At 40.2% G+C, this 23,124-nt stretch overlaps 1 protein-coding gene across 2 annotated transcripts in view; it reads left to right on the top strand.

Annotated features, from left to right (window-relative positions):
• The window catches only part of hells (helicase, lymphoid specific), a 56,346-nt gene that overhangs the window by 3,042 nt on the left and 30,180 nt on the right, over nt 1–23,124 (top strand). The window contains exons 3-13 of one of the 2 annotated variants that reach the window (XM_061087537.1): nt 6,586–6,704; nt 7,654–7,776; nt 7,857–7,898; nt 7,992–8,019; nt 8,141–8,202; nt 8,274–8,315; nt 8,470–8,697; nt 9,866–10,048; nt 10,304–10,447; nt 12,319–12,515; nt 19,979–20,072. In XM_061087537.1, coding sequence (XP_060943520.1) covers nt 6,586–6,704; nt 7,654–7,776; nt 7,857–7,898; nt 7,992–8,019; nt 8,141–8,202; nt 8,274–8,315; nt 8,470–8,697; nt 9,866–10,048; nt 10,304–10,447; nt 12,319–12,515; nt 19,979–20,072 — 1,262 coding nt within the window. Of the gene's footprint in view, nt 1–6,585; nt 6,705–7,653; nt 7,777–7,856; nt 7,899–7,991; nt 8,020–8,140; nt 8,203–8,273; nt 8,316–8,451; nt 8,698–9,865; nt 10,049–10,303; nt 10,448–12,318; nt 12,516–19,978; nt 20,073–23,124 lie in introns of both variants that reach the window. The other variant, XM_061087535.1, reaches the window with a different exon arrangement.

Here is a 23,124-nt window from a genome sequence, read left to right as displayed (position 1 = left end):
GTCCAACTGGGTTCGAATCATACCATCATTGGGCCTCTTTCACTAATATATTTTTTCTCAAATTTCCTGTGAAAACTCAAGGTCAGACTCAAACTGTAAAATTGTTCACACCCTTGTCCTTGTATTGATGAATCGATTGTCTTTTGTACATTGCGACATATGCCAGTTATGCAATTAAATTTTATTTGTTAAGTGCCAGATCATAACATACATTATTTGAAGGCTCTTAACATGATCTGGTCAAGACCGTAAAAATTCAGAAACCCAACAGTTTCCACAATGAGCAGGCACTTTTGCGACTGTGGAGAGACAATACTCCATCATTAACTGAAACAAACCATTATTGTGCAAGGAATCGCATAACTGGTTAGCAACAGCCTTTTCAAGGATTTTAGAAAAATATGTTAATGTTTGATATGGGTCTATAATTAGCCAATGCATCTGGGTCATTAGCATTTTTAAGTAGATATTTCATTACTGTGAACTTAAAAGCCTGTGCTACATAGGCAGTTAATAGGCATATTATTCTGATTAGATATGGAACTTTCAATTAGAGGAAAAACTTTTTTAAATAGTCAAGATGGTATAGGGTCTAATACAGGGCTTCACAATCTTTTCAGCCTGTGACCCCCAAAATAATGGTGCCAGAGACTGGCGACCCCCACCGGCCCTGGACGTGGTTTATAATGTTGCTCACAACCATGCACACACACTATTAGGCCTATGCAAACATGGGCACTAATTCAACACAAAAGAACAACAGCCTTACAGCCATGATATATTTAAGTATTTTAAGAAATAGAATATAACCAGAATACAGGGAATCTCCCTGTATAAACAAACAGCCAGGCTGAGTGAACATATAAGTATAAAAAAGTGCGGAAGTGATGTCTGTGTTTGTCTGTTCCACGTTATGCATTCTGAAGCGCACAGACACCTTATTGCTGCCATGTGCAAACATTTTAGGGTTATTTATTTTAACTTAAGGAGGTGAATGGGCAATATACATGAAGCATAGCAAGTCCATTCTAGGCTTTATTTTGGAGAGCTCCATCAGAAATATCGTCCCGCAGCCCATACAGGCAGCTCAGCACATTACCCCGTGAGAGCCAGTCTGATTTTGAGTGGACCTGTTTTTATGTAGTTGAGCGTTTATATTGCAGTGTCAAGAATATTTTAAGCTCTGGTTCAAATGTTTGGCTTGCAAAAGATTCTCTGTAAATAATACAGTGTGTGGAATTTACTTGCTGCGCCCCTTGTAAGTCTCTCGCTTCCATTCCTTTCTTTTTCACCAGCATCACTCCAGCCCTCTCCCTACACTCTAGGGCTTCTCGATTATGGAAAAAATCATAATCACGATTATTTCTGACAATATCCAAATCACGATTATTATGTGCCCTTATTCTGAAGTCTATGCTTTATTCTTTAAATGAACTTCCGGTTCCGGTAAACACCGGCTGCGTGTCTTATTCCTCCGTGAAACCAGGATATCGGTGCCCGGTTATTCAAACCCTTAGTGATGGCAACTCTTAACACTCTCCATAAAAACACTTGTAAGCTGTAACTGACAACTTTGAAATTTCCACTCCTTGTTAAATGTCCCCATCTGCCCCCTCCCCACTACAAGCACACAAGCAGCCCGGCAGAGAGAGAAAGAGGGGGGTGGGGGATGGCTATGAGGACCATCATCATTTACACCGACATTGAACGGGTTACATACAACAACAACAAGCGGAGAATCGCAGGTCTGGTGGTGGCGGTGGACTAGTGGCAGAAACTTGGACTATGGGCAGAAAAGGTCTCTGGTTCGACTCCACGAAGAAACAACAAAAAGACGCACCTGGATTGATCTGTCCAAAAATGCAAGAGGATTCTCCCTACCCTGTCTAGTGCCCCTGAGCAAGGCACCTTACTCCCATAACATCTGCTCCCCGGGCGCCGTACACGGCTGCCCACTGCTCTGTGTGTCCTGCACCAGATGGGTTAAAAGCAGAGGTTAAATTTCCCCTTGCGTGAGTGTGCCTGTGCATGTCTGTGCATGTGTGTGGGATAATAAAATGTGTCTTAATCTTAACAGCCAGGCGGCTGCGCGCTGGAGAATAGCGCTGAGCGTCCGCTACATTGTGTTGTTCTGCTGCTCGTCGGATTCTTTGAATCTGAAGTGTTCCCATACAAGAGAACTTTTTCTACACTTTTTGGCGATCAGACGGGGTTGCCCTTCCTCTGCCATTTTCCACTCGCGCTGTTTTTTAAACACCGCCGGTCACCACACACGCAACTCGCCTCCTTCACTACACGCACCGATATAATTTCCCCAAGATAGTTCCTCTTCTTTAGTTTTGTAAAAATGTCCTCACCTGTGCACGTCCCCTCCAGTGGGGAGCAAAAGAGCATAAAGTTTTCTGTCAAAACTATATCTGACGAAATCAAGCAGCTGGGCAGAGCTTGATATATCTGTGGATTCATCTAACTGTAAAGCAATTTTCCCTTTTTTAACTCTATCCACCAGCTGGAATTTTCTGTTCTGGGCCATGGCGGTGATGCGCCGGGCAATATTCCCGTTAGACATACGCACTGATTCCAGCTCACTGGCTAACTTATCCGATGCAAGGCCCAACTTATAGCTACAGCACCGGATTTAATTAATGTTTCGCCGAGTGTTTGTGGCTTTTTTGCATGTTCAATTTAATATGCCACCTCATATGATGCCCTTTGAGCTTTGGCTGGGATTGTCTGTTTTTTTTAGTAATGACCTTCTTTTGGTCTTTCACCTCTCGCTCCTTTCGCTAATCCGTATCGTAATAACCTCATGGGTCAACAAAGAAAAAGGAAAAAAAACGACAGCCAACTGTGAAAGGATGACATGTGGCTGTTCATGACATCACGTAGTCCGACATTGTCTTTGCATAGTACACTCCGAATCAATATACATTTTTGTGACCTCGTAATGACACAGTGAATGTTGTTACTTCCGACAAGTGTTACTTTACATTATATTGCTGTTTAAGTTTGGGGACTCCATCCATCGTCGGCTGTGTAAACCGTAGCTTAAACTGAAATGAGACAGTACAACTTTAAAATACCCAGTTTTGGAATGTATATAAATGCATTCACTTATGTACTGTACTTAACTACAAATTCAAGGTACCTGCACTTTTACATTAGTATTTTCCATTTGTTCAGCTTTATACTTCTACTACATCTTTGATGCATATGTTCCTACTGTGCAGCTGAAATTACTTGTTACTTTTCAGATCACAATTTTATGTACCATGTCTACTAAAAACCACATCTTGGTACAATACATCTGTTGATTTTGATGATGATCTTATAGAATATGTTGAATTGATGAAGGTTAAACTATGCAACAGAATATTGTTAAAATTAGCTCAACTAAAAAACATACAGATAAAGTAAATTGTAACATTAAGATGAACACAGTAGTAATATTGATAGAAAATCTAAAAACAGAAATTTTTAATACATAAGTACTTTCACATTCAATATATTTGGTAAATTTAGCTGATAATGCTTACATACTTTTACTTGAATCCAATAGAAATGGAATTGTCAAGTATGAGCTAAAAAAGGTTTAAAAAATGGATGTGCTTTTAACCTCATCCAACATTTCAATAATTGTTTAGTTTTCAGTTTTTCCTCCCCATCTCTTTCTAAACCCTAAAAGACCCCAGTACTACAGGATAAATCTCAGCGTGTCTGGACTGGACAGGTTCTTCAACCAGCAGGAAATGCAGCCTGATTTTTCAGCTGAGAAGGGAGGCCACTAAGTGGCCCTGATGGTCAGTGTTACAGGAACGGGAAACTACTCCCCGCTTTCCTGTTGCAGGCCTGTTGTGACCTTCAGGGTCGTCTCATTGACACCGCCAGGTATCTAGCCTGGGTTACTACATGACTAAAGAGTGCTTCGCCACAGTCCACTCTACCAGTGTTTCCTCTACCCTACTCCAGTGCTCTACATCCTTGCAGACCGAGGTTACCCATGCCGCCAACACCCAGTCTTTCTCATCACTTACTGCAGGTGGCCAGTTCATGGTGTTGGAGCCAAGTGCATCATTCCAGGGCTCAGTCCATTTGAGAGTGTGCTTTTTGAATTATGAAAACCAGTCTCCGGGTCATCTTCCTGCAAGCGCTGGAGGTGCACCACACCTTTTGTACCGATTTAAAACAAATATATATTTCACCATTTCAGGTCATAGCAATATGTGCAGTCCTCCACAACATCTGCCTTGGCGCAGGTGAAATTGTGACCCTGGAGAATGAGTCAGAGAAAGTGGTTGTGCAGGATGAGTGGGAGAATAGTTTGGGGGTAGTCAGTGGTGCTCACTTGGAACCTTCTGTCTGCAGAGATGTCTGCCCTGGAGGAGCTACCCTTTTACCATTTAACTTGCCTGTTAAATATAGATTTAAAAGGCAAGTTAAAGAATTGGAAGGTTGAACATTAAACCTTCATGTCATCATTAAAGGAGACCTATTTAGTTTTTTCAGTCTTTCCCAGTCCTCTAGTGCAGTGGTTCTCATCTGGTCTGGCTCCGGGACCAACCATCACCCATTAATGACAAGCCGCGACCCAAATCGAGGAAAATGTTCAACCTCTCAAATTTATTTAATGAAAAGATGGTGCAGTTTGAACCTGAGATAGTACAGAATATCACAGTGTGCCCAAACAAAAAAATAAGTTTAATAATGAACCAAAACAACCAGCAGGTGGCGATGCTAGAGAGAGAAATATTCCCTTTTACACTCTATAAGCTATATTTTAATTAAAAACCAAAAAGTTTATCTTTAGAACACAAGGAAATACAACATGCATAACAATTCAGTAACTTCAGCCTGTTTTACTCAACAGTGCTTTAATGCACAAACATGAAATAAAAAAGTCCAACTACTGAGAAGTAGTTTCAAAAAGACTCAAATTATGTAGCTTTAGCTGAGAATACTCACTGAATCTATGACAACCAATAAACTGATCCTATTCACACTCCTAAACAAATAGAGTTAAGTAGTGTGAATAGACGGCAGACGGATACAAAATCCCCTCCAAATAAAAGCACAGGTTTTTTTTCTTTCTTTTTTGCTCAAGCCCAATGAAAACGGGTCTGCGACGCACCAGTTGAGAATCACTGCTCTATTGGGTTGTATATGGTTTTTGTGAATGTATACGGTGTGCATGGCTCAAAATCCCAATGTCTGCAGTAGAGGAAGGTCTTCTCTCCCACAGTAAACACTTTTCCAGAGGCTGCTGAAATGTGTAATCTTTTTTTTTTTTCCTAATTTCTCTACACAACGCTGGGCATACGGCGAGGTTGAGCAGAGGAGGAGGACAGAGCAGTGTTTCTAATGGAAGTGAAATTTCGTTTTTGCTACTGCCTTCAAATGCAATAAAATCTGCACGGAGTACAACCAAACTAAAGTCTCCCAGTATACACAGTTTGCACAGGAACTGTTTTTATTTATCATATTTTAAATTTAATTCACCTTTTATAATTAAAAATTAAAGTCAGTTTTGTGTTTCATTTTTGCATTGTCTGTTCACAGCTTCCCTTTTTCATGACATACCTTAACTAATCATTAGCTGGCAAATCACAGCAGAGTTGTGCTTTCTAGCAAGGGGGGGCAGAAGCTGAATCCGGCTGTGCAGCAATAAATAGAATAAAGAAACTAAAGTTTTTTTTCTGAGCTTTGGACCCTGTAAACCGGTTCAAGTATTGCCCCAAATTAAAATTATGAACCCCCATTACGACCATAATAGGTCTCCTTTAATTAATTTTGTCACTTTCTGAAAATATCTTAGTTACATGGCAGACGGGGCCCACAAACCCACTCCATGGACCATGTGGTGGGCAGTGGAGAGATTTCCTCCCTATTCAGGTCCAGCGGCATCTCTTGGAACCCCCTGCTCAGCTGAAAACACTTTTAATATAGTTTATAGTCTTTAATTTTCTTTAATCTATTTAGTATTATAGGATATAGGTCTGTGTGTATTTGTATGTATATGTATATATAAATATATTATGGATGTCAGATGATTACATCTTTTAATCAGATTAATCACAGGGTAGCTGTGGATTAACCATGATTAATCACCATTTGTAGATATGCCCAAAAAATTCTGATTTCTCTGTATATTGTTGTATTGTGTAATGACAGAAGACATATATATACATTTAACTTTACAAACCACATACCGGCAAAATGCTGTATATATTTTTTAATTTTAATTATGATATATATGTATATATATCATTATTCAAATCCTTTAATATACAGCAGTACAATTGAAGAAAATGCAAATTATTCTTGCTCAAGCTAATTTGTAGTAATTTGCAAGAGATATCTTGAGTGGGTGTGAGTTCTGTTAAAAACATATCCCGGAAAAGAAAGCATCGCTGACTGTCACATTCTTTGTAAAAACTGTAAGTGGGGTTTAAAAGGAAATTACTTATAAAGAATGATTTGGTGAATTTGGCCCATATATCTTGTGACATTTAATAGTTTGAAATAAGTGACACCATTTTTGTTGTGGAGCCATACACAATATTGACTGTCTCAGTTGTTTTCTTAAAGATGTTGGTGTGAAATCTGTGAATATGACGCCTGAAGTGGTTATTACCAAGGAAATGGAGGAAGAGGAGAAGCAGCTGATGAAGGACAGCGAGAGAAAAGAGGAGGAAATGTTGGAAAAGGTTTGTTGCTTTTTTCTTTTTTTAAATGGCTGCATCACATCAAGTCTTGGGTATTGAGTCATTCGTATCGCTTTTTTGGTTTTAGTGTGTCTACGGTGATAAGACAGCATTTAAAATGCTTTACATCTTGTTTTTCATTCAGTTCCCAATGATATCTTGTTTAAGCAGCCACACTGTGTGTGAGCCGCGCTGCTCCTTTAGAGAGTCGGGGTCTCACCTATTTGCTGCATGGGGTTCAGAGCAAGATAGACCGAGAATAACACTGTGCTGAAAGATAATTTTCACTATCTGTCAAAGAGATCACAAATATCAGCAACACCCCCTGTACGTTTTCATTGTACAAGCACTCAAGTGTTTCTGCGGACTGAATCTGTGAATTTATTTCAACAAGCTTTTTATGGTGAAATATTTGATATATGACTGTCAAATGCACAGCTTAATACCCTAGAGTCCTAGCATTTATTTGAGTACATGGGCCTACTTTGATTCAAGGAAATACAGTAGTATTACTAGAAACAGTTATTGTTTCATAACGTTCACATAGCAGCTCAGCTGCAGACATGATCCCTGTGTAAACATTCACAGCAGATCATTGTCATAGCCATCATACACCCAGTGTGGCCCAGGTGTGTGGTTGGCGGATGACAACTTCCTTAAGCTAATATTAGTTTAACGCTTCTCTGATTGGTTAGAAGGATGAATCTTGCTAAGAAACTAGAAGAGGGAGTGTGTCTGCACTGCTGCCAGGCTGTTTGATGATTCTGGGTAACAAAAACTTTCAACAGCATCTCTCCATATTATCATATGTTGCGGAACATATTTCAGATCAAAGATCAAGAAGTCTTACTTTTTGTTTATTGGGGCTGGGTATAATCTCTTCTTTACTCACTACTGTCCAACACTGGTCTGTGTTATTAATGTTTGACCATGTTTGACCATGTTTGACCAGGCCAGAAAATCATGGGAGAGGGATTCTCATGACATACGGTTTAAGAGACTGCAGCATCTGCTTCAGAAGAGCAACATCTACTCTAAATTCCTCCTGACTAAAATGGAGCAACAGCATAATGAGGTACTGTGTGAACTCCACATGCCAAACTCTCATAGAAACTACCTGCTTCACTCTGTCTGTTTTTCTGTCAACCATTTCAGGAGAAACTTAGGAAGGAGAAACTGGAAAAGAATGCCCAGAAGGTGAGGGGCATATTACTGAAACAAACATTTGGACTTGGCATTGAATGCTGTTTTAAGTAATTAATTGAAGCTATTTGTCCTTTTTATATGCAGAGCACAAACAGTGCAGGACCTGAGAAAGGTGAGGGGATCCTGACATTTAGTTTAAAATAAAATACAGAATGCCTTTTATAAAGGCAGTTCTTCAATAAATACTTTAATTAATTTGATGTGCTCTACTTGACTATACCCTGTTGAACTAGATAAACAGAAGAAGAGGAGAAGGGATGAAGATTACAAAATATCAGATATCATGACAAAAGAAGTAAGCTCTCATTTGAATTTGTCTTTGATTTCTACAATTACCAGTTACTGACCTTGATTTTTCTTTTATAGGAAATCATGTTGCAGGCTAAGAGAGCAAAAATGGACGGAAGTGTAAGGGTTCATTTTAATGTTCTGGCCAAATGAGTAGTCAATGTATTTTAATTATCCAAGGGGGGATTGAGGGGTTTGAACACTGTGTAATAGATTCATATCAAAAAGTATTGATTGAACTTGTCCAACTGTACAGTGTACATCTGATTATAAGGATGAGGCACCAGCCCAGAAAGAAATTGAAGCTGAGGATATAGAGAAGATAAGCGATTCAAACCAGGACATCAAGAACCGTCTATCCGATGTGGTGCGAGACAAGGCCAGGCATATCCTGCATCCTCACAAAATGGTAAACGACCAGCTGGTCCCCACCGAGCAGCCAACGCTCTTCACTGGAGGAGTCATGAGGTCGTACCAGATTGAAGGTATCGAGTGGTTGAGGGTAAGTGGGACTAGAACAACAGTGGATTGTATTTTTTGATTGCTACTATGTTTCTAGGTGTGATTTCCTTTAGGAATGCACAATATGGATTTTTCCGGCCGATACCGATAATTTCATGCTTCATATGGCTAATAACGATAATAGTAATTTCACATTTCTTAAAAAGAATTTCATAGCCTTTAGTTAATGTACACCTGAGGGGAAGATTGCTAAATACAGTAAGCAAATATGGATGAATTAATATTCCATTGTTAACGCAACAAAAACAGTTCTCACTCAGGGTTCTTTCATTTAGCTTTTTAGTGAGGTAGTACATCAGAAAAATTAAAACTTTAGCTGGAGGAGGAACATTTGTCCTTCAACAGAATTTATATTAAATATTTAGACATTTCAATGTATTAAAATAGTAATTCAGATTAAAAACAAAACAAATGCAAAGCTAGTCGCCAGCAGCTTTAAGTTTAAGAGTTTAAGTTTATGTTTCTACCTTGTTCATTTAATAAAGATGCCACCAATCCGTCTCCGAGGCAGGCGGAGAGCGAGACGGCAGGGCCAGTCGGGCCCGCTCCTGCATGCTCCGATTCTGCATCCCCTCTGGGCACTGCTGCACTGACACTTACTTTGGCCTTTTTTTCCCCCTCACTAACGCTGGCTGCAAGATTGTATTCTCGCCATACACCGTTGTCACAATTACGGACTTTAAGGTGAATTATGAGATTAGTAATGTTAAAACGTTTCCCTCTCTCAGAACATTTGCAGATTTGCTGCAAATTGCAATCCTACATTCACTCTCAGAAAGTGTGAAAAACTGCTCAACGGCAACACAGTTTTCAGTAAACGCATCATGCTGGTATGAACAAACACGGATGTATGACGTCATGGCGCGACCAGGTGTATACCGATATATTGTGAATTCCTAATTTCCTTCATCCCGATTAAGTCAGTTAACTGGAAAAAATATTGTCTAAATGTCAAAGTTAAGTTAAGTTTCAAGATTTTTTTCTTGACCTTGGAAATGGTACTTGTTATAACAGTCTCACATTTAAGTGCATTTAGTAGACCCTTCTTACGTTGCTAATCGTCAATATAAAACATTGGAACCCTCTGAATGTCTGGTGTTAAACAATGCTTACAAGAGGCCCTTGTTGATCTCTCTCTGTGCTACCAGATGTTGTGGGAGAATGGGATTAATGGGATTCTGGCTGATGAGATGGGACTGGGAAAGACCATCCAGTGCATTGCTCATATCGCCATGATGATAGAAAAAAAAGTGATTGGTCCCTTCTTGGTAGTTGCCCCTCTCTCCACTCTGTCCAACTGGGTCAATGAATTCAAGCGTTTCACACCAGAGGTAAGAGGAAATTTTATTTTGGAGGTTTAATTAGTCCAAGAAAATCATCAAATTTGCCAGAGAAGATCATGATTATGTAATGGCTACATTTTTTCTGTTCATTTTATTGTTTTATAAACTACAGTAATTTTTCTGATTTAAAATACATATACAAATTTAGACCAATCAGTTACAAGTCTGTCACATCAATGGTGACTGAGTCTGTTTTATATAACCTGTAATTCAACAGTCTGAACAGGATTGTGTTTGTCCCAGGTGTCTGTACTGCTCTACCATGGCCCTCAATCAGAGAGGGCCAAACTGCGAAAGCAGATCCACATGCCTCAGGGGCTTGTCAACATGTGTCCTGTTGTCATCACCTCCTTTGAGATCTCCATGATTGACAGAACATTCCTGCAGGTAGGATGCCTGTCCTTTGCAGATGGTTGGTCATGCGGATGTTTGTTGGGGGCAATTGTAAAATGTTTATATTGTTTTGGACAGATTAACATTATTATTGCAATTATCAAAACACAAGACAGGTTGTTTTCCCCATCACACTTAATGGCACCAACCTATTCTACTCCCCAAAAACGTCTTCTAAAATTGCATAAAAAAATTAAAAGTACTGTAGTTTCTGAACCTACACACATGACTGAGGTCTTGCAAGAAAGAAACTCGGTTTCTTGTGAAAGTGTTAGAAACATTCTAGATGATACAGAAACAGAGCACTGGGCCTTTCGGACTAAGTACAAATTTAAGCTTTTTGCCTGCCTATAACAAAAATTATATTAAGTAAAATATTATCAAACTCAAACTTGGATAGCGTATATATTTTTTCATGACAAGATTCAGGTGAAGCTCCAATAGGGATATTTGGGAGACTCCAAATGAACGCATGATAATCTTAGACACTACAGGTGTAACTTTGATTACATTTTGATATTTCATCAGATGGTGCTATTATACTCACACATTTGAAAATTCCCACATTCAACAGTTTTTGGTATTGCATAAACAAAAAACTATTTGCATAACTAAAATCATTATTACCAAAATATATCCAAGTGGAGCAGACTTATTGTAAGAAGTAGAAATAAGACAAGAGAAAACATTTATCACTCTAGAAAATAAAAACTGCAATAAAAACTGCCTAAATAAATGAATAAATATTCATTAATAGATGACACACAAAAGATAATTTTCTTTCTCTACTTGGTGGCAGTTGGAGAATAATGTGGAGTCTCCCAGTCATCATCACCATCTTCCTCATTGATTTGTGATAGCAAAAGTGGGAATATCATAAAACCTCAGAATACAGCCACAATTGTAAAGTGAAAGTTAAAAATGGATTCATAGTAAAGCACTTACCTTTTCTGAAATAGCCAGCTCCATGCTAACATCAACTCTTTCAAAATACATAAGAAATAAAAGACAACTGATACTATTTCTGCAAAGAATAAAATATCCCCATTGAGTGACAGTGAGCCATGGACAACCAAAAGATGGGAGAGGTGTTGGGATGCCTCGGGGAGTAGAAGAGGTTAAAGTGAATTGGTTTGAACTGCAATTTTCTCATCCTCCATACGTCTGATAATATAACGACTGTCTATCAAAGTTTTTAATATTTGTGTCCCTTTAATGTTTAATCTGCAACTTTATTTTTCAGCCTGAGGCACATGGAATCATGTAATGAAAACCATTAGAGGGCTTAAACATTAAGCTTTTATTTTAAGTAATGACTAACGTCCATCTCCAAAATAACTCAGAAACTAACTGAATATTGAAAAATCTCCTTGTCACATTCAGTTTCCAAGCGAAGGTGTTGATTGATTAACCCTAAAAGCCTTTTGTCATAGGTTATGTTGCATGTAAAGCCCTTTACAGTGTCACCAAGGGGGGTGCATGGGCACTAGGATAATTTTGCGGTGTAATTTATACACCGGTCTGATCCATGTCAGACTTTGAATAGCCAACCCACATCTATGCAACATCTTTTAGGAAAGAAGCAGTCTCTCTCTGCTGGACGTGGGTAGTCCTTCTCTTCATAAGCTTCTCTTTCTGTCACATTCACCCCCAATGGTTTGTGATGCTTTCATGCTAATTTACAACTTCATAGGCTGAGAAAAAGATTTTATTGAAAGTTTATGAAAAAATCGTTAGGTTTTTCAAGGTTGTTTTCAAACAATGCTTATGTTTTAGAATGCCTTTTTAGAGGGTGCCTTTGGTCTCATGGGATAATGTTTAAGTCTTGTTTGACTGCTGTTAAGAGAATTTTTTTCCTGCCACAGCGCTTCCAATGGAAGTACCTGATAGTGGACGAAGGTCACCGGATCAAAAACCTCAACTGTAGGCTGGTGCGGGAGCTGAAGATGCTGCCCACAGACAATAAGCTGCTACTGACTGGCACGCCGCTGCAGAACAACTTGGCAGAGCTTTGGTCCCTCCTAAACTTCCTCCTGCCAGAGGTCTTTGATGACCTTAAGAGGTGATTTCTGTAGATACTAAATTAATTTACACTGATAAGCAGCTGCAATCTGCAGACAGCAGAGTGTTCTGTTTTCCAGACTCGTATTGGGTCACCTTTACCTTTGACCACTGCAATCAGGTCAATTCATCTTTCATTCCAAGTGACAACAGGTCCAAATTTGAAGAGATTACACACATAAAGGACGTTTGATGAATTTTTTTCGTACTCTGCAAACAAATTTAGAACTTCTTCAGACCATGCGTGTGCACAAATGGTGAAGGGCTGTCCTAGAAAATGTAAACACTCAACCTTTTTATTAAATGCATAGTATATTAAAACATTTATTTCAAAAGAAATATTAGATAGACAGCAATAATTTAATTTACCAATGCATCTACCAAATGTATAAAAAAACTATGAAATTTCATCCTCATCGGCTCTAAAAATACCTGCTGAATTCATATTGTTTCTGTATAACCGGGGCTTCGTTTCTTCTGCTAGAGGAACTCTTCTGTCTGCAGGAGTGTGAATGTGTGCGTGTGTTGGTCTTTGTCCCTTTTCAAACACAAACTTATAATCACATGTATTTAGTTATTAGTCGTTGATGTTGGATCATGACGCCGGAACGTTCCAGTCACTTTAACCCTGATGTCCTGCCTGTGCACGTCAAGTTACGTCTCGTGTTGTGTAGCAGGTTTAAACATGTCTCTTAACTCTAAAGCAAATCGAAAAAACGCTTAGTAAACATCAGTACTGCACGTGTCCTTATAAGTAGTGATTAGTGATGGTGTTTATTGTTAAAGTGTAAAGTGAGGGTAATTTAGAGGAGTGAGGAGGAAACAGACTCCGACAGAGACACAGGACGACCGGACCTTTTAAATTGCATCTGATCCGGAAGCAGTGGTGTTATAATTATTCAGCAGAGTCCGCATCGCGATGCATCTAAGACACATGTCCACAGTAGGGCTGGAACTAACGACTATTCTGATAGTCGATTAGTCACCGATTATTGAAACAATTAATCGACTAAACGGATTATGAACACACAAACTCTTAATTGCTCTTATTTAGCAAACAGCTTTTAAATTTAGTTTGGGGTTGTTTGAGGCATGTGATGACTGAAAATAAAGACAATAAAGACCGATACTTCTTAGGGTACTAGGGTACTGTTGACACAAAAGCAAATAAATTAAGTTTTTGTCCATATAAAACCAAGGACAGGCAAAGTGCTAATAAAAAAAGAATTAATTTAAATTCAAGTTTCCCTTTTTCCTGTGAACCAAGAACAGGCCAAGCACAGATACTAAAAATAAATTAAAAATCAAGTATCCATTTGTCCTGTTAACAAAAATGACAGGGAAAGTAACAGCAATAAAAACAATCAACAAACTAAACTATAGTCTTCTTCGGACTAAATAATTGTGATTTAAAAAAAAAAGACATCTGTCAGGCAATAGGATTTCATTACGCTTTTAAACTTGTTAAAAAATCCATATTTTTGTAATGGATACTAGAATCCTGCGCACAGGTATATACGTTTATATACAACATCTTACAGAGGCGAGTCCGCATCGTCTACGTTACGATGTCAAACTTGCCTCCTCAAATGCCCGTGTCCTGCTTCCATGGAGAGCAGGTCCGCCGTACAAATATTGCAGGTAGTTTTTTCGGGCTACGTTAAGGGTGAATTATTGCACAACTATTGCACATGCAACACTTTCAGAGATAGGAAGGAAGCGAGATGGCTCACTCCTCAGCTACTTCCATCAGCACCTCCTGTAAAACAATGTTTACTTCAGCTGCACGGCACGAAATACACACTCTATGACGTAACCAACGAATCATCGACGAGTAAATTCGTCGGAGACTATTTTCGTCAGCGATGTTTGTCGACAACATCGATTCAAAAATCCCTAGTCCAAAGCTCTAGTGCTCAGCTCTGTGCAGGACACAGGTTTCAGCACCTCAGTTATTACACAGCCCAGGTAAAAACAATTTTAAACATCGTCACTCCAGAGTGTGTAATTGGTGTCTTCCACCTCCGACGCCTTCAATTTCTACTGTTGTCAGATTCACCTTTTGGGGCCGTCTCTTATTACTTCAACTGTTAGTAATTGAGGTCCAATGTCTCCACTGTGGAGAACACTCACGCTAGGGACAGAGGTTTATGAAAGGCTTGTATGACTGATGCTCTATTACTTTCAGTGTGTGTTTTAAACCCTTTATCAACAACAGAGAATGGTCGCATATCTGCTGCTGTAAAAAAAAGCACATGCTTGCTATGACAGTCTGAATCATTTGAAAGTCGCATTTTAAATGCCTCAGGGAGCTGGGTTTGCACGGAACTCTTTTTTTCCCTTGTCCCACTAATGTTAATGGGACACGCTCAAGTGATGTCGTTTCAAATTAGTCTGCATATTCGATGTGTTACCATCTACAATTCCGATAGCAGTTGCGCAATGTTGGCTTTTGTACGAGCTACTTGTCTTTGTCCGTCGTCGAGTTTTTCCACAGAGGAGTTAAATGGCCAGGGATTATCAACAAGCTTCTTTTCGTCAGCGGTCTCTATGACCATGAGCCTACAGCACATCAGGTCCTTCACTTAAGTGGTCCCTCAGAATTTGAGACCCGTACGCAAACAATTAGGTACCGCATGTGATCTCGCTGCATTCGTTCCATGTGTGTACCGAACAGAAACCGCACTGGAAATGTCAGTTCTGATACATGTACCATTACACCCCTCCCATTTACTAATCTAAGTAATTGGTAATAAATTTAATACAACACTATTTTCCACCAAGGCGAAAGATTACATGTTGGCCAGTTCATTAAAGTATACAGCCGCATGGAGTGATCACTGAAAATAAAATACAAAACCTACAAGTAGTGAAATCAATTTCAAAATAGATTTGACGTTACCTGCCCTTAACAATTACAACTTGATAATAGGAGGTGATTTTAACTGTGTGCTCCACCCCACACTAGACAGATCCTCAGCTAGACCTCAGGCTCTCACCAAATCAGCCAAGGCTTCTGTGCACAATCTGGTCTTTCAGACATTTGGAGATTTAAATATCCCAATAAAAAAGGCTTCTTCTTCTCCGGTGTCCATCATACTTACACCCGCATTGACTATTTTCTGATAGATAACATGTTAGTAGGGAGTGCAGGCTCCTGCCAATATCACACCATTTCTGTCTCAGACCATGGCGCTCTATCCTTCCAACTGAGTTTACCAAAATGCTTCAGACCCTTCTGCCATTGGAGGCTTAACCCACTGCTGTTGGCTGATGAATAGTTTGTAAATCACATCTCCTCCCAGATTAATTTCTTTACAGAAACTAACATTACCCACTCAACCATATGGGAGGCACTTAAGGCGTTCCTTAGAGGGCAGATAATTGAGTATGCCTCCAGAATAAAAAAAGCAAGAATGGCCAAACTTTAGACCATCTCCCAAGCCTTAACTGATATGACAAACAATACGCCTCATCCCGCTCTCCAAATCTCTATAAAGAAAGGCTGCGCTTGCAGACAGAATATGAAACACTGACCACAGACCAAGCCACTAATCTACTCACCAAGGCCCGTTATAATATTTATGAATCTGTTTATAAGGCTGGCAAACTGTTAGCCCAGCAAGCCCGCCAATCCGCCTCCTCTCGCCTCATACCTAAGGTTCATGGTGAAAATGGTGATATTGGGACTAGCCACTTGGGGATTAACAAGGTCTTTAAACAATACTACAGTGACCTATATAGTTCTGAACAGGATGAAAACTCTCCAAAAATTGAGAGCTTCTTCGACAAACTTACATTTCCCTCTATCCATCCGGAGCACTGTTCTCCACTTGGGGGAGAGATCTCAAACACAGAAATCATAGAACCTATTAAATCTTTAAAATGCAATAAAACACCTGGGCCAGATGGCTTTACCTCAGACTTCTATAAAAAAAATCGCATCTGAACTATCCCCACTGCTTCAAGCCATGTTTAATGAATCCTTGTTGTCTGAAGAGCTTCCACCAACCCTACGACAAGCTGCTATTACACTTATCCCTAAAAAAGGTAAAGACCCGCTAAAGTGCGCTTATTATCGCCCTATCTCTTTACTGAATGGCAATTATAAAATTCTGACTTAAATCCTGGCTGCTAGACTGGAGAAGTTACTACCACAAATAATATCCACTGATCAGACAGGTTTTATTTTATAAAGACTGTAGTGGCCGTTCCACTCAGTTCCAATATAATGACCACTTGCTTTTGTCTGAGGAGTATTTCTTTACAGCTGACTCGTGTCCAAACAACAGAACCCGTCCCAGTGATAACCCACTGTTACACAAATCCAGGAGGCCGGTTACACTTGAAGTGAGGTATTTTATTTTCCTTTCCAGCACAGATCAGACACACCGTTTAAACAATCCATTATCGTAGATTGGCATGCCTAAACTCCAAACTGGTCACAACGTCACTTTTTCTCTTGTCACTGATATCAACCGTCACTTTCACATCATATTTACATTAATGTCACTCACATTTCACGCCATTTTACATATATGTCACGGTCAAAACTTGTTTGCGTCTACTCCTACAGACTCCTCAACTCACCACTCTTCTTGCGCGTCACTAAACCAGCCACGCTGGCTCACCACGCACCTGATATGAAGAACCGCCTTACGGCTTCATCAAACTGTTGCAAAAAACGCAAACAGTGCTCAAAACAAAATATACTTGAAATATAGAAACCACAATATACAAAATATAATTGAACTGTACAAAACTTAAACTACAAACCTGGATAATATAAGAAATTATAAAAATAACATAAATATTTAACTATACACACACGTACTGCATAATGGCTCTTACAAAGACACTTTAGCTCAAACTTGAGAAGACTCCTAAATATTGTGTATTCCCCGTCAACCTCTGTTCCTGAAATGGTGATTTCACTTGATGCCGAAAAGGCGTTCGATTAAGTTGATTGGAACTACCTGTTCTCAGTGCTCAAGCAATTTGGATTTGGTGAAGCTTTTATATCCTGGATAAAACTTTGATATGCTCAACCCTCAGCTGAAGTAGTAACCAACGGTCAGCAGTCTGAATATTTTTTCCTGGGTAGAGGCACCCGCCAAGGCTGTCCCCTTTCGCCACTTCTCTTCACCATGGCAATAGAACCGTTAGCCATTGCCCTTAGGCAATCTGATGAATTTTCAGGCATAGTGCGAGGGGGACTTATTCACAAATTATCCCTTTTATGCAGATGACTTGCTTGTATATACATCTTACCCTATAACTGTTGTTCCCTCAATTGTCAACACTCTAAATAATTTTGGGAAAATATCTGGCTACCAAATTAATCTCCAGAAGAGGGAAATGTTCCCTCTCAATCAGGCTGCCTCTCAAATTTCCCCATCACATTTAAAGTAGTTAAGAAGGGATTTAAATACCTTGGAGTAGAAATCACGCCCACTTTTTCACTGCTATTTATAAAGAACTTTGGAGTGCTCCTTGAAAAGTGTAAACAAGATATGGTGAGATGGTCCAGCCTGCTGCTTTCCTTTGATGGTCGAGTTAACCTAATTAAAATGATTGTATTACCAACATTTTTTTACCTCTTCCAAAACACTCCCATTTTGATAAGGAAAAAGTTTTTTTAAACTTTGGACCATTGCATAGCGTCTTTCATCTGGAATGGTAAATCACACAGGATTCACACCCCAGTTGTCGATAATTACAATTTCCCACCCTCTACCTTGGACTCAGCTTTTAAAATTTGGATGGCAAAAGGCATTACTTCCACACACTACTTTCTTCACGGCAAATTTGGATCATTCGCACAACTCTCTGAGAAGTTCGACCTGCCGAAATCACATTTTTTTTTAGATATCTCCAAGTAAGACAATTTGGTCAGAAAAACATTGCCTCTTTTCCATTATCTGCAGATTACGCAAATGACAATCTTCTCACTTTGTCTCCACACTGTAAAGGTTTAATTTCAGTCCTTTACAATCAAATCTGCAGCATCTCCCCCCAGTCACTGCAAGAAACTAGAACATTTTGGGAAGAGGACCTAGGGGAAGTAATGAGAGAGGATCAGTGGCAGGCTGCGCTCTACTTAGTACACACATCATCCACCTGCGCTAGACACAGCCTAATTCAACTTAAAAGCATCCTGAGAGTTCACTGGATCAGGGCTAAACTTGACAAGATTTTCCCTGATGTTAACCGTATTTGCGCCTGCTGTAAAAGTCAACCAGCTGATCACATACATATGTTCTCATCTTGCCCTCTCCTCAGAAAATTTTGGGGAGGCATTTTTCATGCTTACTCTAAAATTTTTGATGTGGTCATCCCTCCAAACCCATTATGTGCCATTTTTGGCTTTACTGATGTAACTCGTCCTCTTAAAGGCAGGGCCCATGTTGTCATAGCTTTCACCTCTCTGCTTGCCAGACGTCTGATACTACTCTTATGGAAGGAGCAAACACCTCCCACATTCAGTAGATGGATTAGAGACACCATGTCTTTCTTGAAACTGGAGAAAATCATATATTCTCTGAAAGGTTTCATACAGAGCTTTGAGAGAACCTGGACCCCTTTCTTGTCGTACTATGAAGTGCATACAAAGCCCACTACAAGAGAAAGATTAGATGACAACCACCCCCCCCCCTCTCCCCTCTCCCTCCTTTATTTTTATTTCTTTTAAATTGTATTTACCTAATTCCTGATTTATTTGATTAATTCATTTTAATTTAATTTTAATTTTTAATTTGTCCTCTTTCTTTCTTTTCTCTGCTTTGTCTTGCAGCAGTGTTGTATGTTATTGTATTGTAATAATCTTATATTCCTATATAAATATATATATATATACACACACACACATTCTTAAGTGTCTCTATTGTATGTACTTCTGCTGCATGGGGTAGGCTGGCTGGGGGTGGATGGCTCTTATTGTGGGCAGGGGTATATCCATCAGATTTGTGATGTGTAATTGTATTGATTACCCAAAGAAAACCAATAAAAAAGTGTTAAACAGAAAAAAGATTTGATGTGAGGGTTGAAAAATATAGCCTGCTGAATCAATGACCCCTTGTTATAAGACGCATACTGTAGTTCACTGGTCTTACGGACAACACTTGTCAGGTTACCACTGAGCTAGCTGTTAAACACACACTTGACACATGAAAGAAAACTTTGAGAAGAAATGAAATGACATCCATAGAACACAACGTTTTATTTGATTTTAATGTTAAAATTATACATCATACGCCAGGGCCTTTAGTAAACCCACTTGAAAATTTGATTTTAGATAGCTGTCTTAGACATTCGGGTATATCCTTCTTCTGTAAATCTCCTTTATATCCTATTAAAATCTTCTAAATTCTCCGAAACATGACACCAATGCAAAACTAGTAACATTTATGCTTCATTTATGTTGCTAGTTGTTTGTTTAACTCATGGCTCATGTTTTCTATGCAGCTTTGAATCATGGTTTGACATCAACACTCTTGGGGAGGCTGAGAGTGTAGTGAAAGCTGAACGCGAGCAGAACATTCTGAGCATGTTGCATCAGGTCAGTACTCTATATAATGTATTTCCAATGTGTGTTTAATTTGACTCGCTGTCATTAGCTGCTATTTCTTTAGTGAGACTTGTTTTCCCTGCACATTACATAATTTGATATGCAGCGGAAGATGTGTAGATCCGCTGTCCTGATGTCATTGGGGAGCTTGTTCCACCTTTTAGGATCCAGGACAGCAAACAGTCGTGATTTTGTTGAGTGTTTAGCTCGCAGTGAGGATTGGCAGATGCAGAGCGGAGTGAATGGGCTGGGGTGTAACGTTTGACCATGTCGTAGATGTAGACTGGACCCGATCTGTACGCAGCACAGTACACAAGTACCAATGTTTTGAAATGGATGCGGGCAGCCACTAGTAACCAGTGAAGGGAGCGGAGGAGCGGAGTAGTGTGAGTGAATTTAGGCAGGTCAAAGAATGGTTGAGCTGATGCCTTCTGGATGAGCTGCAGAAGTTGGATGGCACTAGCAGGTAGACCTGCCAGGAGGGAGTTACAATAGTCTAGGTGTGAGATCACCAGAGCCTGGACAAAAACCTGTACCGACCTCTGAGTGAGAAGGGGACGTAGTCTCCTGATGTTGTGCTGCATGTATCTACAGCAGGGATGCCAGGGTGAAATTGGACAGGGGGCCAGATTTCTTTCAAGCAAGACCTCAGGGGGCCAGATTACACTTTCGGACTGAAAAGGCCAAACTCTCACTACGTTTACATGATGGCATAAACCCGATTTCGGCTGAAGCCCGGTTTCTCTATCCATGGGGGGTTAACTGCTCTATCTCAGGGTACATGGCACTGAGAAATCCGACTCTTGTCCGAAAGCATTTCATACCCCGCTACGATAGGTGGCGCTGTTTTCATTACAGCTAGTGGTGACTACCAACAAAAAACAACAACAGCCTTCAACTCAGCATGCGAGAAAGATGACGAACGGAGAGCAAGGTGAAGCTACGTCCCTGTACATGATGTTGTGCATGTTTACTCTAGGAGTACTGCGAATGCGAACGGCGCATTGTGTCCGATTGAAACCCGATTTCTGGTGTTGTCGGGTTTCAATCGAAGATCCATGTCATGTAACTCCACAAATCTAGATTTCTTGTGTCCGACTGAAGTCGGATAACCACCCCCAGATAAGTGGATCAGATTTGGCTGTATATCGGACAACGCGCGCATGTAACTCTGGAAGCTAGACAACAACTGGAGATGACGTCTTTGCGCATGCTTGAGATCCTGCCCCCCCCCCCCTCCCTCCCTCCCTGGCCGTGACCCGGAAGTCGACAGTTAGATAAAGTGTCGCTGCACGGTGCCGGCCGGCACAAACAAACAAACCATTCTAATCAAATGCGCCTTCGCATTCGCATTCGCAGTACTCCTAGAGTAAACAAGCACAACATCATGTAGAGGGACGTAGCTTCACCTTGCTCTCCGTTCGTCATCTTTCTCGCATGCTGAGTTGAAGGCTGTTGTTAGTGGTGACGAGGTCAAGCGGAAATGGCTGTATCACCACTAGCTGTAATGAAAACAGCGCCACCTATTGTAGCGGGGTATGAAATGCTTTCGGACAAGAGTCGGATTTCTCACTGCCATGTACCCTGAGATAGAGCAGTTAACCCCCCATGGATAGAGAAACCGGGCTTCAGCCGAAATCGGGTTTATGCCATCATGTAAACGTAGTGAATGACTCAACACATGGATAGGTAGACTATTGGAAATTATTCATGAAGGCCTACACATCAATAAGAAATCACATTGGCACCAAAATAGCCTCACAATGAGGCCTACATTTACATAGCCTAAGCAGGAGACAGTTACCCTCTAAAAACGCAATAAAATCCTATCCATGCAAGTAGCCTACAAATTAGAAATGCTACAAAATAGACTAGGTGCCAAAAAACACGTTTCCTATAAATAACACTAGTGTAAACTGTTAATTTCTTTTATTATATGTATTGAAGGCTTGCACATGAAAACAAGTCAATGCATAATTAGGCCAATTAAAAGAAGGCCAGGCCAAGTTGGCCTAAACGAGTCACAGAAAGTAAGCGCCAGAATAAAGTAGTCCAACAATAGGTCATGTGATTGATGCCCATTAGGAATTAGAAAAACAAAAGGTTCAGGGGGACAGTTTCTGGGCAGTGGGTATTTTCATAACATCATTCAGATGTCCGTGCGTCGTCTCTTCACTTCTAACATCAACACTCGTCTTCTCCCTCCACTTCCTCATTCACCCCTGACCCGCCAACAAACCAGCCAATGAGAGCCTGTCATCCCACACAACCCCACAGCCATTGGTCAAGAACTGTCACTTGTCCCACCCGACCTGTTCACTGACCCTCAGGACAGCTCTGTACTTATTCAACACAGTGTACTTAGCTAGTAACAACATCTCGATCAGCACTACCGGAGCTGCTGCAGCTGAGGCGGGCAGCAGCAACAGACTAACTGACGGATTCCACCGAAAATTAAAAAAAAAATTAAATTAAAAAAATTTGATAAAAATAAAATAAAATGTTGTTGCAATAATGTTGGCAGTTAGGGAGAGTTGACTGCCGAGTGTCACACCCAGGTTCCTAGCAGTCTGGGTGGAGACTAACACGGTGTTGTAAAAAGTAATAGTTAGGTCATGGGTGGAAGAGCCTTTCCCTGGAAGGAAAAGTATTTCAGTCTTATCAAAGTTAATTTCAGGTGTGCGGAGATCCACTGACAGATGTCAGACAGGCAGAGATTTGTGCTGCTACTTGTGTTTCAGATTGGGGAAAAGAGAGGATTAGTTCAGTGTCATAGCTGTGGTAGGAAAAGCCATGTGAGTGATTGACAGAGCAGAGAGAGTTTGTGTACAGAGAGAAGAGGAGGGGTCCCAGGGCGGAACTTTGAGGAACCCAAGTAGTGAGAGGACGAGGTTCAGACACAAATCCTCTCCAAGTTACCCGGTAGGTGCGCTCATTAAGGTAGGCTGAGAGCAGCGAGAGAGCAGAGCCTGAGACACCCAGCTCCTGAAGGGAGGAAATACGAATCTGGTGGTTCACTGTGTCAAATGCAGCAGAAATGTCT

Source organism: Limanda limanda, chromosome 15 (assembly GCF_963576545.1).
Source record: "Limanda limanda chromosome 15, fLimLim1.1, whole genome shotgun sequence".
Taxonomy (NCBI): domain Eukaryota; kingdom Metazoa; phylum Chordata; class Actinopteri; order Pleuronectiformes; family Pleuronectidae; genus Limanda; species Limanda limanda.
The sequence above is the reverse complement of the archived record's forward strand: the minus strand, read 5'-3'. Positions and strand labels throughout refer to the sequence as shown.